General features: G+C 42.3%; 2 protein-coding genes across 22 annotated transcripts in view; one reads left to right on the top strand and one right to left on the bottom strand.

Moving 5' to 3' along the window:
* The window catches only part of NR2C2 (nuclear receptor subfamily 2 group C member 2), an 88,238-nt gene extending 74,778 nt beyond the window's left edge, over window positions 1–13,460 (top strand). For 6 of the 13 annotated variants that reach the window (XM_036332289.1, XM_036332287.1, XM_036332285.1 and 3 more), the window contains 3 exons: window positions 54–191; window positions 1,212–1,317; window positions 4,791–11,067. In XM_036332289.1, the coding sequence (XP_036188182.1) occupies window positions 54–191; window positions 1,212–1,317; window positions 4,791–4,965 (419 nt within the window). In that variant the 3' untranslated portion in view covers window positions 4,966–11,067. Of the gene's footprint in view, window positions 1–53; window positions 192–1,211; window positions 1,318–2,437; window positions 2,547–4,790; window positions 11,068–11,412 lie in introns of those variants that run through there. The other 7 variants (XR_004971525.1, XR_004971527.1, XR_004971526.1 and 4 more) reach the window with 7 other exon arrangements.
* Window positions 13,461–13,875: 415 nt separating this feature from the next.
* Window positions 13,876–15,870, bottom strand: part of RBSN (rabenosyn, RAB effector) — a 43,325-nt gene continuing 41,330 nt past the window's right edge. For 7 of the 9 annotated variants that reach the window (XM_036332273.1, XM_036332274.1, XM_036332275.1 and 4 more), the window contains one exon: window positions 13,876–14,787. Coding sequence is in view for 1 of the 9 variants with exons in the window: in XM_036332274.1 (XP_036188167.1) it covers window positions 14,758–14,787 (30 nt within the window). In the remaining 8 variants the exon portion in view is untranslated. The remainder of the gene's footprint in view (window positions 14,788–15,870) is intronic. The other 2 variants (XR_004971522.1, XR_004971521.1) reach the window with 2 other exon arrangements.

The raw sequence follows: 15,870 nt of genomic DNA, 5'->3' as shown, positions 1-15,870 counted from the left end.
GTATTGTTATTCTTATCAGCCTTTCTTAGGGGATCTGTGATATTGATTTCTAGATAAACTTTCTGGTGACCGGATAAAGCAAGTCATGGAGCACATCTGGAAACTTCAGGAGTTCTGTAACAGTATGGCAAAGCTGGATATAGACGGCTATGAGTATGCATACCTTAAAGCCATAGTTCTCTTTAGCCCCGGTAAGATACGCGGTGGTGGCGCATGTTTTCCACCTGTGTCTAATGATGTTTGTTAACATGAATTGTTGTGAAGATGTCAGTGGTGTAGAGAGCCCTGCCAGATTGTGACTGACTGTACTCACAATAGGTATGCTTTGTTAACTTAGGTATATACATACATTCTTTTAATTCTTGCCTTTACAGTCCCAAAGAAATGGCTTGATATACGAAATAGATTTAATCTGTAATCTAATTAAACCATTGGCCAGGCAAGGGCATACAAAATAGGATTCTACCATCCTATGTCTTTTTGATTTGTTTGCTCTTTGCCAACTTTCAGGTTATGTTAGCATATATAAATTGAAACTGCACAAGTTTACCCATAGTCTCTGTGGAGGGTAGTAGCAGCAGTTGCTACAGGGCACATGAAAAGGTATGGTCACAGCAGGTGAAGAAGAGGCAGCAGGAATTGTTGGTGGAAAGTGAAACAGATGGGCTGGCCTCACTTACTTCCCCTCGGAGCCTCCTGAGAGGTCACTTGGGTGACTGATGTCCTTACCATTGTGTTGAACAGATGGGGTTGTAAAACAGCTTAACTTTTCCCTTCCTTCCCTGCCCTCCACTCACAAACAACAAACTAGCTAGTGAAAATGGGGAAATTATGTAATTAAATATCTAGAAAACAGTTTTCTAGATATTAGAAAATAAATTTCTAATTTCATGTGATAGTTTTAAAACTGATGTTTTTTAGAGTGGTAGAAAGTCAGATATCCAGAACCAGTAGTTGGGGCTGCTGAGGCTGGAATACTACTCAAGAGCTCAGCTCCCTCCTGGGCACCTCCAGGCCTTAGCTGAGCATAGGAAAATCCAGTGTTCTAAACACTATCGCAACCTTCAGAGTTCATTCTATTGATCAGCCTTCAGAGTTCATTCTATTGTGCTTGAGAAATTTGTGAGAAGTTTGATTAAAAATAAGTTCTAAGCAATCCGTGAGGCTTTCCGAATACAGAGGGCAATTTGGGGGCACTTTTCTCTTTTCAGATCATCCAGGTTTGACTAGCACAAGCCAGATTGAAAAGTTCCAAGAAAAGGCACAGATGGAGTTGCAGGACTATGTCCAGAAAACCTACTCAGAAGACACCTACCGGTGAGACACACAGGCACATGCTCTTGCTCAGGGTGTAGAGGAATGCAGCTGGATCTGTAGTTGCAAATATAAATTGTTAGCCTTCCTATTTCTAGCAGCTGGTAAAGCCTCCATGTCATCACACCTTAGTTCCTGCATTTTATAGGTGGGAATGGAATGTGGACAGTGCCAGGCAGGGAGGGTCAAGATATCAGGCCATCCCATCGTTGCTGGGTAATGGTGGGTGTCAGGACATTGGGTTTCTCCTCTGTGATTTGGGGGTTAGAGCCGATGCTCTGTGGTCTCTTCTGGGGCTGACATGTGTGAGGCATGAGTCCTGGAGACACTCCTTGTCCAGAACAGTTGGAAGCTCTGCTCCTCTGATCCGCAGCCACTCCAGAGGCAATGCTAGAGGACTTGGAAGAAAAGTTTGCATTAACTGAAACCAAACCTGACCCCTATAAAGCAGTGAGTGAGCAAGTTGTGTAAAATAGTAATTTCACCCACAGATAAAGGGTGAAATTTCTCTGTGATTGGAGGGGGGAGGGGGAAGGCCTATGGCTGGCCCTGCTGGCAGAGTCTCTCCCTCTGCTTTAGGCACACCTCCATGGCCCACAGGCAGCTTTTGCCAAAGCAGAATCCATTTTCTACTGGGATCACTGAAGACCTCACCATGAATCTAGAATATCTTGAGCCTCAATACACATAGACTGGGACTGTCAAGTAATGCACCATACTCAGAACTTATACATCCAGCCAGGCATGAAGGCAAAATGTCCCCCAAAGAGACTACTCTGCCACAGCATGCTAGTATCACCTTGACAATAGCAACTCTCTGGTCTTTGAAAGTAGATGTTCTGAAAAAATCCTGAATCACTCCTTGTCCAGTCAGGGACCCAGGAGGAGAAGGGGGCAGGCAAGCCAGGTGATTTGGGACTAAAAGTGAGATAAGGGAGGCTTTCTCATAGAATTCAGAAACCCACTCAAAGACATTTCCCAAAGAAACAGCCCTAGTAGAATGCTTTATACCCTGTTTATATGTTCACTTTTTTATTTTCCCATCCTTATCCTTTTTCTCATACCATTTTTCCTCCTCAAATACCCTCTCATTCCTTTCCATTCTTTGCATCTCTGCTGACAGACAGCTTAGCCAGCCTCTTAATCTTAAGGAGGCCCAGCTGAGATGTGGCATGCTCCAGGAAGTCCTCCTTGATTTGCTTTTGCTAACTTCCTGACACCTTGCAGCTGGCCAGCCTCTCCAGGCCTGTGGTGGTGTCCCCTTACACCTTTGTGTGCCCTGCAAGACTTGCGGTGCTGGGTGAATGGATGGTCCTGGAATGCTACTTTCATAATATGAATGTCTTTTCCCTTTTAAAAAAAAAACAAACATAAAATGGAATCTCCTCCCGGTGGAAATTTCATTGTAAAGGGAAAGTATTTGAATAGTTAATAAAGCTATTTAAAATTAAAAACACACAGACACAAAAAGCATGTTCACTGTAGGAAAAGATTAGAGCATTCTGAAAAGCAAAAAGACATTTTTTTTACTCCGTAAATACCACTGTCTAGATCAGCCGTGGGCAAACTACGGCCCGTTTGAAATGAATAAAACTAAAAAAAAAAAAGACCATACCCTTTTATGTAATGATGTTTACTTTGAATTTATATTAGTTCACACAAACACTCCATCCATGCTTTTGTTCCGGCCCTCCGGTCTAGTTTAAGAACCCATTGTGGCCCTCAAGTCAAAAAGTTTGCCCCCCCTTGGTCTAGATTACCATTTTATATATTTACTTCCAGAAGTTTTGTATGTACCTGTAATTGGAATCATAAAATATAAAGTAAGGTTTGGTAACCATTTTTTAAAATTTAATATTCAATGAGTATACATATTCTTCATCATTTTCCAAGGCTGAGGAAATGCTGTAATGTAACGTTTCCTGCTGATGAGAATGTAGGTTTTTTCCAGACTTTGTGCAGTGGCTATGGAGTGACTTTAGACAGTGGCCCATGGCCCCATGGCAAGGTCATAGTGTGCCCTCCCATCCAGGGTTTCTTCAAAAGAAAAACAATTTTACTGTTTTATTTTAAATTAGAGGCCCAGTGCACAGGGTCCCTTGGCCTGGCCTGCGGGAATTGGACTGAAACCAGCTCTCTAATATACCCGGAGGGGTCCTGGATTGCGAGAGGGCAGTTCTCGGGTGACACACCACAGAATTGGGCTCCCTCCTCTCTGGTTCCGGGTGCGTCACCCAAGAACTGCAGCTGCCAAGTCACCGCAGCTTGGCAGCTTCTGTGTTGAGCATCTGTCCCCTGGTGGTCATAGCTACCAGTTGGAGCACCTGCCCCCTGGTGGTCATTGCATGTCATAGCTATCAGTCAGATGGTTGCTTAGGCTTTTATACATATAGATTATAATGTTAAATACTGGAAACTAGGGCAATATAGGAAAAGTTTTCATATGTAAGATCACTCTAAATCCCAATACCCAGAGGCTAACCATTAGCATTCTTGGTACATATCCTCCTGAGTACCATTTATGCATGTGTGCACAAATAAATACAAGTGCAACTGTGCTGTACTTGTTGCTTCACAACCTCCTTTCGAGTTTTTATTCAACTACATGTCATGGACTTATCAATGAATATGGATCTTTTTTTTAATATATATTTTTATTGATTTCAGAGAGGAAAGGTGAGAGGGAGAGAGAGAAACATCAGTGATGAAAGAGAATCATTGATTGGCTGCCTCCTGCACACCACACATGGGGGATCGAGCCTGCAACCCAGGCATGTGCCTTGACCTAGAATCGAACTGTGACCTCCAGGTTCTTAGATTGAGGCTCAACCACTGAGCCATGCTGGCCAGGCTGTGGATCTTTATTACCCTTTTTAAATTTTTTTTAAAGATTTCTTTTGGTTTTTTGTTTGTTTTTTGTTTTTAATATATATTTCAGAGAGGAAGGGAGAGGGAAGCGATAGAAACATCCATGATGAGAAAGAATTGATCAGCTGCCTCCTGCACATCCCTCACTGGGGATCGAACCCGCAACCCAGGCATGTGCCCTTGGCCAGAATCGACCCCGGGACCCTTCAGTCCACAGGCCGACACTCTATCCACTGAGACAAATCAGCTAGGGCTTTATTACCCTTTTTAATGAGTATGTCTTGATCCATTATATGAAGACAACATTTTTTTAACCTGTCCTCTGTTGATAGATTTCCACATTTTTCTTTTGGTTGGGGGTAGAGAGCTCCACCCCCACCAGACAATGAAGAGAACATTATGTGTACATACATCTTTGCACTTTTTAAACTTTTTTTCTCATGAACTCCTACAAGAGGAACTGCTAAAATCAGAAAAAGAAGAGGTGGATAGTGGATGGATCTATTGTTAGGTTCAATTCTGAGCCGATAGGGCCCCTGAGAGCCTGTCCAGGATGAAGTCTGAAGGGCAGTGAACCTTCCTTTCTCTAATGACCCTCCTTCTTACAGATTGGCCCGGATTCTTGTCCGCCTGCCAGCACTCAGGCTGATGAGTTCCAACATAACAGAAGAACTTTTTTTTACTGGTCTCATTGGCAATGTTTCGATAGACAGCATAATTCCCTACATCCTCAAGATGGAGACGGCAGAGTACAATGGCCAGATCACCGGAGCCAGTCTATAGTGCACACCACACACCTGCTGAGGAGCAGAAATGGCCTCCTGGGACCGCTCAGAGAGAAAGAAAATGGAAGTAGTAGTATTTTGGTATGTGCAAATATTTCCAGTATGTCCATCATTTCCTACCTGGTTCCTTTGTATCTGTTAATCCCAGGCAATAGCAACTAAAAGACTAGTAGGATCCTTTCCTGCCATAAGAAATGTTTTAATGCCTTTTGATGAAGCAGTAGATTTTGAAACAATCTTTTAACTCAATTTGTATTTAGAAATTCTCAAAGGGCAAAAAACAAAGTTTTATAATGTCAGAGACTAGTATTAAAACTAAAAGAACCTAAGAAAACAGTATGTGTGTATATATTAAAAATGTCCTTGGAATTAATAGCTACTAATTACCAGGGTAATAATATTAGCACTTTCTAAGCACTTCTTACCGATACGTAATGTTAGCAACATCTTGTCTATGTGCAGGGCAAATGGAAAGCAGTATACGTCTTTTGCCGAAATGCTAATAATTTCTGTGAAAATGCAATAGGGTATAGGAGACAATCATTTATGTTTAAGAAAAGGCATCATTCCTAATTATATGCATACTTTGATGGTATTGAACTGAATTCCTGTGAGCAAATGAAAATGTGGCTTATCTGTATCATGCAGTAAGTGGGAGTGTGCTAGCACAGTTGGTGGTGGCCCAAACCAAAAGCTTCCTCAGTCAAAGAGCTGATGCTTGTCAGATTCCCTGGTCTCTGGTCCTGGTCTGACAGGCATCTTCGGGTGCCTGATTCTCAGAATTGGATTGCAACCAGTTAGACATTGCCAATTCCTGCAGTAATTAACATCCCCAAATTACCTCCACTATGGCAGTTGGAGCTTTCTGACCAAAAAGTGCAATTCAGCATTTTGAACCCTTGACAGTAGTACTTCCTGAATACAATCTGGGTGGCTGCAGTTTTCAGATAGAGGGACATGGCCTTCCTGGAATGTGAGGGTTCCTCTCTGGGATTTCTATTCCAAGTGACTCTATGGGCCTGTGTTCCTGCAGTTCAGAACTACTATGGGGGTGGAGTATGTGTACAGGATCTTGCTTCCTGGCTAGGGCAGTGGTGGTGAAGCTGAATGGAAGGGTTCTCTGTTGACCTTAAATATCAGGGTTTTCTAAAATGTCTCCAGACCCAGTATCTCTGTTGGCAAGTTTTTGAATGGCACTGGCCCACCGTGCACTTTGATTCCCCTAGGTGTGTGCCAGCAAAAACCCTGGAGCATTTAGGTAACGGATGCCGAAGCAGGCTGCCTGCTCCTTAAAAAATAACCCTTAATTCCCACTTATCTCCTTTCTCATAACTTAGAGCAACCATCGTATACAAGGACAGAATATGGTTATAAGGAAGTTCTATCTAGAGAAGTGCACCCATAAATTCCCATGGATGTGAGTTGCAGTGAGTATTTCCTTTGGGAAAAGTGGTGTGCCCAAGACTGAGTCAAGTACTTTGCATTTTCTTTTTTGTGTATATCAGAATAAGCAACTACAATGTAAGGTTAAGCTTGCATCTCTTTAATCTTTTGATCAGATATCCAAAAAGATCCCTGGGCACTCCCTGCCTCCCAGGCACTCCCTGGTCTGGGCCCTTAGTCATAGTAGGCACTTCACAAGATGTTGCATGGGTGTTGGGCAAGCCAGCCACAGGCTTACAGCAAAATGGGATGCTTTAACCTGAAGTGTTAGCAGCACTTTATGAAAGTCATTATTGAGGATTAAGTGGGAACAGTTCAATTCTAGTTAATATCTTACAAGCAAATTTTGGAGAATAGTGAAGTGTGCCCATTATAAAATGATGGAAAGGATAATGTCACCATCTTAAATGTTTGGTTTTCTAACTTTGAGTGATTTAAATTTTAAAATTAAGACCAAAAATTGGCCAAGACAAATGGAGTTAGGGCAAGTTTGTATCATTTCTGCTTGTGAAGGATTTTAGCAGAGGGCATTTTGAAGCATGTTCATGCATCTTACACAGCTAATTGTCTATTTTTCTCTTTTTAAATATAAGCATGTTTGTTGATCATAGAGTGGCTCCCTGAAAATATATATTATGTTACATCTTTCAGATCTGAGTTCTGTGTTGGTGAAAAGGTCCGCACTGGCCAACTCCCACATTCCCAGGGGCAGGCCCTGTGGAGTCCTGTATCTATCAGGCTTTAGTCTCTGGTTGCCTTAAGATATTGGGGCAGCCTAGCCAAGACCTAGGCTGCAGTCCTGACAAACCCACTTCTTAGATAGGTTGGGAAGAGAAGGTGATAATCAGGAGGAGGACAGGGAACACTTGGATAGGGAAGTGTCATACCCCTAGCAAGATAGCCCCTGAGAAAAGTCATTTTAGTTAGGAGGCTGCTGGTTCTAACCTGGTCCTTTTCCTTGAGTTCCTTTGCTTGTGGTGGCTGATTTCCATGGACCATTTTGGGGTTTGTGCACTCCTCTTTAGTTTCCCATATCCTCTTGGCCTTACTCTGAAGTGGCCTGTTCCTTCAGGATCGGGTCCCACACAACCTGAACTGTCGCTGCCCCAAATCATTTCAAGTTTTTTACAGGTCTATTCCATCTCTTGTCAGATTGGTTAAAAGAAACGCAAAGTCAAGATTATTTAAAGGGATCCTAAGCAGATATTTGGGCTCAACTTTCACAAGGCTTTCAAACTCTAGATTTAGTGAAGTAGACCAGACCTCTGCCTGCTGAATCTCAGTGAAATAAGGTAGGAGTTAAATTCTTTGCCATGTAGCTATTCACACATACCCTTCTGCTGACTTAGCCAGTCCTCCCTCAATGGGGGAGGCTACACTGGCTAAGGGAGGTGGGGACAGACATACACGGTTGCTTTGTGGCTCTTTTCCAGTGGTATCTCAGATAATGTTGGACAGTTATGTATTGTTGAAATTTGTGGAGTTCTTTATGTATATAATAATAATTTTTAAAAAAAGGACAGGAAGAGACTTAGAAAAAGACCAAATTACTCATGCAAATAATACTTTCCAAGTTATTCCTGGAGAGTATTTTTAAGGCAGTATGTTACCGCCTTCCTAATTTGAGATTTTTGTGTTTATTGGGGATTACATTATTTATTGTCTGATCTCTGTGGTTGGGGTTCTTTTTTGGTTTTTATATTTAATTTCAGGTGTAGTCACTTGTAAGATGTGTTATATAATATCCCTCGAGGGATTTTCTAGCTTGTCAGTGTCAGTATTAAAGGTGGACTCTGTTTTGAGGCAGTTGCCACCAGACATGGTGATAGCAATGGACATGTCTACTCTACGCTCCCAAATGTATAGCAACACACTATAGCTTACTTAGCAGTTTTGCTTGTTTGGGGAGCCAAGCAAATTGGCAGGGAGCCAAGAATTAGAAGGTTCTCTGGCTGTATCTACTGCTTTTATTCTGGGAAAATCATATCCTAATCCTTTGGGGTAGTTTCCAGCAGAGTAGTCTCACTCCCTACCTGCACTCTGCCTGACAAGCAGCCCTTTGCTGTGGATCCAAGTACTGTGACCTGGTTAGTTAAGAGTTCGGAAGTACATGGCCTCCTTTTCAGTGGAAATTGCCTTATGTGCAGTGGAGCTATAGGTGGGACATTTGAACCCTTCTCTGAGCCCAGGTCATGAAAAGTGTCATCTTCTGATATTCACCTTTAACTTGGGAGGTCAGTGCTCTTCAGATCCTGGAAAGTCTGAGCAGGCAGGGCAGGTGACCCATGCTTTTGTCCCATGTCCATTCCCTAGATTGCAGGCTCTTTGAAAATGTTTAACTTTGATGTGAATTTGTAATTGAAGACAGAGTGGGTTTGGATCTCTTGTACACAGGGCTTTGGACCTCGCCATGTGCCTCCCACCAGTGTGGCACAACTGTGTGTCTAGCCTTGAGCTCCCCTCAGCACATTGTGTGTGTACAGATTACCGACTTGTATGACTAAATGAATGTACATGTGTTTATATCTTCTGTATATGTACAGTGTATATATATAGTGTGTATGTGTACATAGGTGTATATTATGTATACAGACATGTAGCCACGTATCCAAACTCTCCTTGTTTTAAAGAGAATCTATGATAAGAGTTACTAAATTGATGTGGGTACTCCAAGATCCCTCAGCAGGATGGATTTGCCAAGATTTTAACTCCATTTTCCTTTGGGTGTGTCTGGCTGAGGAAGGCCATGAAGTTAAAATGTTCAATTTGTACCAGGGAAAGTTCCAGACAGAAAGGTCCTAACAATGACATTGCTATGTATTCTCCAGTGTGAGACAATGGCTAGGAAGCTGGAAGACAGTTTATCCTAACGTCCAGAAACTAGGTGGGGATCTTTAACCTAGTTGTCACACACCTCTTTATGGCCTAACTGGAAGGAACTTGGTAGGTCAAGCTGTGGGCCTTCCCTGGACTCCTTGTCATGTGATCAGTTTCAGAATGGTCTGTGTCATGGAGCCTGGCTCCCAATTTTTCCCACTTGCTCTGGACTCAGCAGACGGTGGGCCCTGCACTGTGGCTAAACAAATTCCCATCTAACGCAAGTTGTGGGGGGGAGACAACCGACCAAGCATTCTTTAAAAATAAGCATAATTGTTGATGGCTAACTTTATGGCATAAGTTACAAATCTTAAATTACTTCTCCAACTATAGCATGCAAATGAAATCCACTGACTTTCTCTAAATTATGATTTTAAACTCTCAGATAAAAATTGCATTTTAATATGGATATGCATGCCCTTAAAGCTACAGATGCCAAATGTCCAGCTCTACTCTGGTGAATTTCCCCCCTAAATCGGACTTTAAACTGAAACACAGCGCTCGGGAGCCAGGCCCCAGCCCAGCTGTAGTTGCTCATGGACCTGGTGAGCACAGGGGCCTGACTGATGGGAAGGCTGAAAGCTGGCCTGCTGAAAGAGATCACTGGATAACTGCAAAAACATAATCCACAGGTGGTGGTGGTGGGGTTTTTTTTAATCTATTGAAATGTTTGAAAACACTTCATTGAGACCATAGTACTCAGTGCCTTTTGTGAGACTGGGCCATTCAGCCTCCAGCTTCCCCATCTGTGTTGTAAAGCTCCTGTTGCTTCACTGGCCACCCAGCAGTGATTGTCACCTTTCCCATGTCCTTGCCTGTCGTGACAATCACTATTGAAGGTAGCTTTCCAATTCAAATAATACAAATGGAAGCTTGACAGTCTCTAAGTGAATCTTTAAAATAAAATTTTTCATTTGGGGCTATTAGCAGCAATCCAAAACTAAACAGTTTAAAGGGAAAGTCTGAGATATTTTTAATGCCCAGCTATACTTTCGATTAAGCCAATAATTTTGGTGTTTCAAAATGTATACTATATATAATAGAAAAAAAAGTGCTATAAAAATGCTGAAAAAATGCTCAGCAACATTTATCAATTGTCAGGTTGTGGTAAAGCTTAATATTTGGATAACATTTGGAAATAGACTTTACATGAAAAATAAATGGCTTTTCTCTAGGAAAGTATAATCAGTTGTCATTTTAACAAGAGCATTCATGGACTCAATTGCTGCTGCCACGTACAACTCAAGTGCTGGAATATTTTTCTATATCCCCCCAATGATCTTGTAAACCAGTGTTCAACTAGTTTTATAACTGAAAAGCTGCACATTTTTCATAGTACAAACCATAGTTTTTACCTGTAGTTTGGAACTGTTAAAATGTAGCTAAGTATTACCAGCCTTTTAAAAGACATTAAAGGAAAACTTGGGTGTTAGATTTTCTTGGGACCGTTTCTGTACCCTCTGCCCTTCTCAATATAGAAAATATTGTTTATGCCATTACATTTTAATTCCAGGTTTAAAACCTGTTAAAAGCTGTAGCTTGAAATCAGCTTTATGTGATGGCATTTAAAATAGCATGTTCTTTTTTAATTGAATTTTATATCTAATCAATGTCTTCAGTCTTGAAGAAGAATTTGCATTGTTGTGTTTGTATATAGAGTATTGCAGTGCATGAATTAGCTTTATGCATTTTATTAAATGCTGTTTCAATGTGGCATTGTTGTGGCTTAATACTACTACCTAAATGAGGTTTATACTATTAAAAGTTAATTAAAGACTAATGTGCATCTTGTTTATCCTTTCTTCTCACAATAGTAATAACAATAATGCCTGACCACCAGGAGTCCCCAGAGCGCTCTCACCTAAACACCGAGTAGGTGGTGAGGACACACCTTAGTACAGCGGGGCCTTGACTTACGAGTTTAATTCATTCCAAGACCGAGCTCGTTAACTCAAATTACTCTGTCAACTCAATGCAAAAAATCGGCCGAGAGACAGCTGGTATCTCAAAAATCTTGTTAGTCAAGGCCCCACTGTAGTCAGAACCCTGTAGCTCTCATCTCACCTTAGCCAAAAGTGACTTAGCCCCATCCATTGATGGCTCACTGGACTTGTTTCTGGAACAGGGCTTGGGTTGCCAAAACTCACAGACTGCCATCACAGACACAGAGCCAGGTCTCGGACCAGAGCAGACATATTCTTAAAGTTTCAGAAGTCATCTGACTCATTTTACAGGTGAGGATTCTGAGGTCCAAAGTCAAGATTCTTGGCAGAACCCACTGGCAGCCAAATAGCTTTCAAAAGGAAAAGGAAATTGGTCACTTCAGCAGAACAAGGTTGAAAACCATCTGGCGAGCATTGGTTATGTGAATAAAATTAAGAAACTAGATGAATTATAAAAATCCTCATAGCAATCATCTCCAATAAGTTCCTCCCATTTCTGTAAATTTTAAAATCTTTTATCATTGTTGAAGTAGGAAATGGAAGATAACTGTTTAAAGAGATAATGCCCCCTAGTGGTGTTCGTTTCATGAATCATTATCTGTCTATGAAATAGCCCATGAAAAAACAGTAATGGTGGTGCTTTCCCATCAGGCACTGGACATTTATTCTCTCTCTAAAGAAGGGTCACTAGCTTGGTTTGGGGCAATCCTGGCTAGCTACCTTTCTGGGCTCTGTGGACCAAGTAGGGAAGGAATACTTCCCTAAGGCCCTTTGTCTCACCAGCTGTGGAGACAAACCAAAAGGAACAAACTCTCGGAAAAGGCTTAGAGGCCCAGTAGGAAGTCCAATCAGCTGGTGTGAAGGCCATGCTGCAGTCAGCAGGTGGGATTGTTAGAAACACTGCAGGAATTCAAACAAGGGATTAGAATGGAGGATAAATTTTTCTAGCCACCCTTCAAAATGGTGATGGGGAGAGGGCACCAAGATTTTGAATTTCAATTAAACAAAATTGAAGTAAACCTGCCAGTTACACATTAGACCCAAACAGACCTCCCCTTAATCCCTCCAAGGCTATCACCCTGAACACAGGTCTGGTGCAAAACCACAGGAAACCATAACCTGAGCATCAAATGTGAAAAGAGCCAGGTTTCTCAATTTAATGGGATAATCTCCCAACATTCAAATAAAACACATTTTACCCTTTCCAGTTTGGCTCAGTGGAAAGAGTAACAGCTGTGTGCTGAAAGGTCCCGGGTTTGATTCTGGTAAAGGGCATGACCTGCGTTGCAGGCTGGCTACCCGGCCAGTTGGGGAACATGTGGGAGGCAACCAATCGATGTGTCTCTCTCACATCGATGTTTCTCTCTCCCCCCTCCCTTCCACTCTCTAAAAATCATTGGGGGAAAAAATATCCTTGGATGAGGATTAACAACAAAACACACATTTTAGTTTCACATTCATTTCCCATAACTAACTTACCTCATGGAGTAATGCCCTTATTCCCATTTTACAGCAAGTGTTATGCCTTGACCAAAGCTCCCATCAGAGAGGAACTCAGACCTTAAACCTGCTCTTGTAAGCCCACCTTTTTTTTTTTTTAATCTTTAATTTCTTTATTGGTTAAGGTATTACAAATGTGCCCTCATCCCCCCATAAGCCCACCTTCTTGCTTGCATCCATTGGTCAAAGTCTCCTGGTCTGTGTTTCCACGGGTCTGTTTCCAGCTGGTCCTTTACTTTTGATTAAGTAAACCTATTCTTAAACTGACCCTAGAGGGCTTTGGTGTCTCCAAGCGCTAAAACCAGCAAAACTCAAGTAGCAGCAATATCCATGTCCTAAGGAGGAAAGGACTACTAGGCAGAACTACTAAGTAACACCTCACACCCTCTTCCAAACTTTAACTCAAGAACTGAGCAAGTGCCCTAATCTGTTTGGCTCAGTGGCTAGAGCGTCGGCCTGTGGACTGAAGGGTCCCAGGTTTGATTCTGGTCAAGGGCATGTACCTTGGTTGCAGGTACATCCCCAGTGGGGAGTGTGCAGGAGGCAGCTGATCGTTTCTCTCTCATCGATGTTTCTAACTCTCTATCCCTCCCTTCCTCTCTGTAAAAAAAATAAAAATATATATTTAAAAAAAAAAAAAACTGAACAAGCAAGAAGGTGAACAGGCAGCTTCCACAGCCAGGTCCCTCAGGAGGAAAAGGTCAGCTGGCTTTAATTTAAAAGTGAGCACTACACAAAGGTTTGCCCCGGGATTTCTGAAAGATGCCCAGAGAGCCTGAATGGAGGGGAACATCCACACTGCCAGCCACAACTAGCTCCAACCAGACTCAACTGAATTTTCAGAGTAGGATCTGGAAGAGGAGTCAAAATCAGTGGAGACAGGGAAAAAGCCACAAGACCAAGATGTCAACAGGCTGTGGCCCTACACCTTCCTAATCCCAAAGTCCTGTTCCCATGCAGGCCTTCCTCCTGTGCCTCGCAGACTGGATACACACCATGCTGCTGGAATTAAGGAGCATTTTATTGGCAGAGTCTCTGGGGACAGAACCAGGATCTCCCTGTGGCCAAGGTAACCCTCGCCCACAGGCCTGGGGCCTTAGTCCTGGGCACTGGCTTTCAGAGTTGCTTTGTACTTCCCTGTCATCTCCTTGGGTAAGGGCACCAGGGCTGGGCAGGGCACCTGCCCTTCCACCTCACAGATGCACTCCCGCAGGCAATACTTTCGAGGTCCAAAGTGGGCTGGATGAGAAAGCTGCTTTTTCTCCTGCTCTTCTTGCTTGAGGGTTTCCCTGCCAAAGAGCACAGACAGCAACAAGGTGTTGGCAACAGTGCTCTGAGCCTCTGCGAAGCACAGAACTTCTCGGAGTGGGCGCCATCCTCAGCCGGGGAGACTTGGATCTCCTGTGTCTTCTAACACGCTTCTCACTCCTCAAACCTATCCCTGCCCTCCACAGGGAAGGCCTTCAGTATGTGAGCAGTGTCAGGCCCAGGGCAGGAGGCACTTGGAAAGCACACTCACGCCAGGCCAGCACAGGAATAGTCAGCCCTCAGACAGCTGAGGGGCAGCCCCATTTCTGACAAATGAGACCATCAGAATAAAGGGGCCTGGAAATGCCTCCAGGTGCCTTCTCAAAGATATTCCGCTTCTTTCCCTTCCCTTCTTTCCTCCATGGAGAGAAAAGGGATGTGTCACGGCAGGCCCCAGGGTTGGTCACCTACCATCTCCAAACGGGTATGTTTCTGGCCACACAGTGCAAGTATTTTAGCTGCATCTCAGCTTCCCACTGACCAGGAGGGATGGATGACTTACTGTTACACGTCTGGTGAACAGCCAAGTCAGATGGAACGGACTCTCCAGCCCACACTCTGGTGAGTGTCTGGTTCACAGTCAGAGAACCTGTCCCTTTCCTCTCTCAAAATCTCTGGGCTAAGACCTCTGCTCCCCTCCAGGTCAACCCCAGCAACTCACTCATTCTTCCCCAGGATTTTTTTGATGTGCTCCATGATCTCTTTATTGCTCTTGGTCTCTACATCCACGAGAACCTGCTCACCAGTATCTGAAAACAGAAAGCAAAGGGGGTGTGGCTGAGAACTCAGAAGAGCGTTCCGCAGCCTCAAACGGTGATCTGCTGTTTGCTAAGGAGGAATATTTTAACAATAAAGTAAATATATTTGTTTACATAACCCATTATATACTACCACTTATTTTCCGATATTTCTTTATACATGAGCAGATATAAATTTTAGGTATGTACAAAAGCATACTACTTTAATAGAAAAATTCCATGTTCATGGATAGAAAGATTCAATGTCATTAACATGGCCATCCTCCCCAAACTGGTCTATAGATTCAATGTAATCCCTATCAAAATCCCAGCAGGTGTTTGTGTAGAAACTGATAAATTTAGCCTAAAATTCATGCAAAACAATTTTGAAAAGAAAATGGAGGAAGGACATTCGTTTTCCAATTTCGAATTTACTATAAGCTACAGTAATCAAGTCAAAAACAGACTACAGAGTGATAGAACAGAATTGAGTCCAGAAATAAACCTTTATATTTATGGTCAATTGATTTTCAGCAAAGATGCCAAAACAATTCAGTGAGGAAAAATCGTCCTTTAAACAAATGGTGCTGGGACAATTGGATAGCCACATGCAAATAAATGAATTTAGACTTTTACTCCCAACATTAAAAAAAGAAACAAAATACTCAAAATGGACCAGGGACCTACAACTTCTTGAAAATCTTTAGAACCTAGGCAAAAATATGCCATCAAAAACATGATTATAGAAAAAAACCTAATACACTGAATTTAAAATCCAAAAATTTTGTTCTTCAAAAGGCACCATAAGCAATAGACTGGGAGATAATGTACAGAATGCATATATCTGATAAGACTTGTATGTCAACTATATAAAGAACTCAAGACAATCCAACTAAAAAATGGACAAAATATGTGAATGAACATTTAACCAAAATTAGTCATTAGTCATAACAATGAGCTATTAAGAGTGGCTAAAAATGTTTTAAATGGGCAATACTAAGTACTGGTAAGGGCGCAGAGTAATGGAACCTTTCTTACATTACTGGTAAAAATGCAAAACAGTATAGCCAATTGAGCCAATGAATTAAGACAAAA

Source organism: Myotis myotis, unplaced genomic scaffold, assembly GCF_014108235.1.
Source record: "Myotis myotis isolate mMyoMyo1 unplaced genomic scaffold, mMyoMyo1.p scaffold_m19_p_13, whole genome shotgun sequence".
Classification (NCBI taxonomy): domain Eukaryota; kingdom Metazoa; phylum Chordata; class Mammalia; order Chiroptera; family Vespertilionidae; genus Myotis; species Myotis myotis.
Note: the sequence above shows the minus strand (reverse complement) of the source record. Positions and strands in the feature narration are given on the sequence as shown.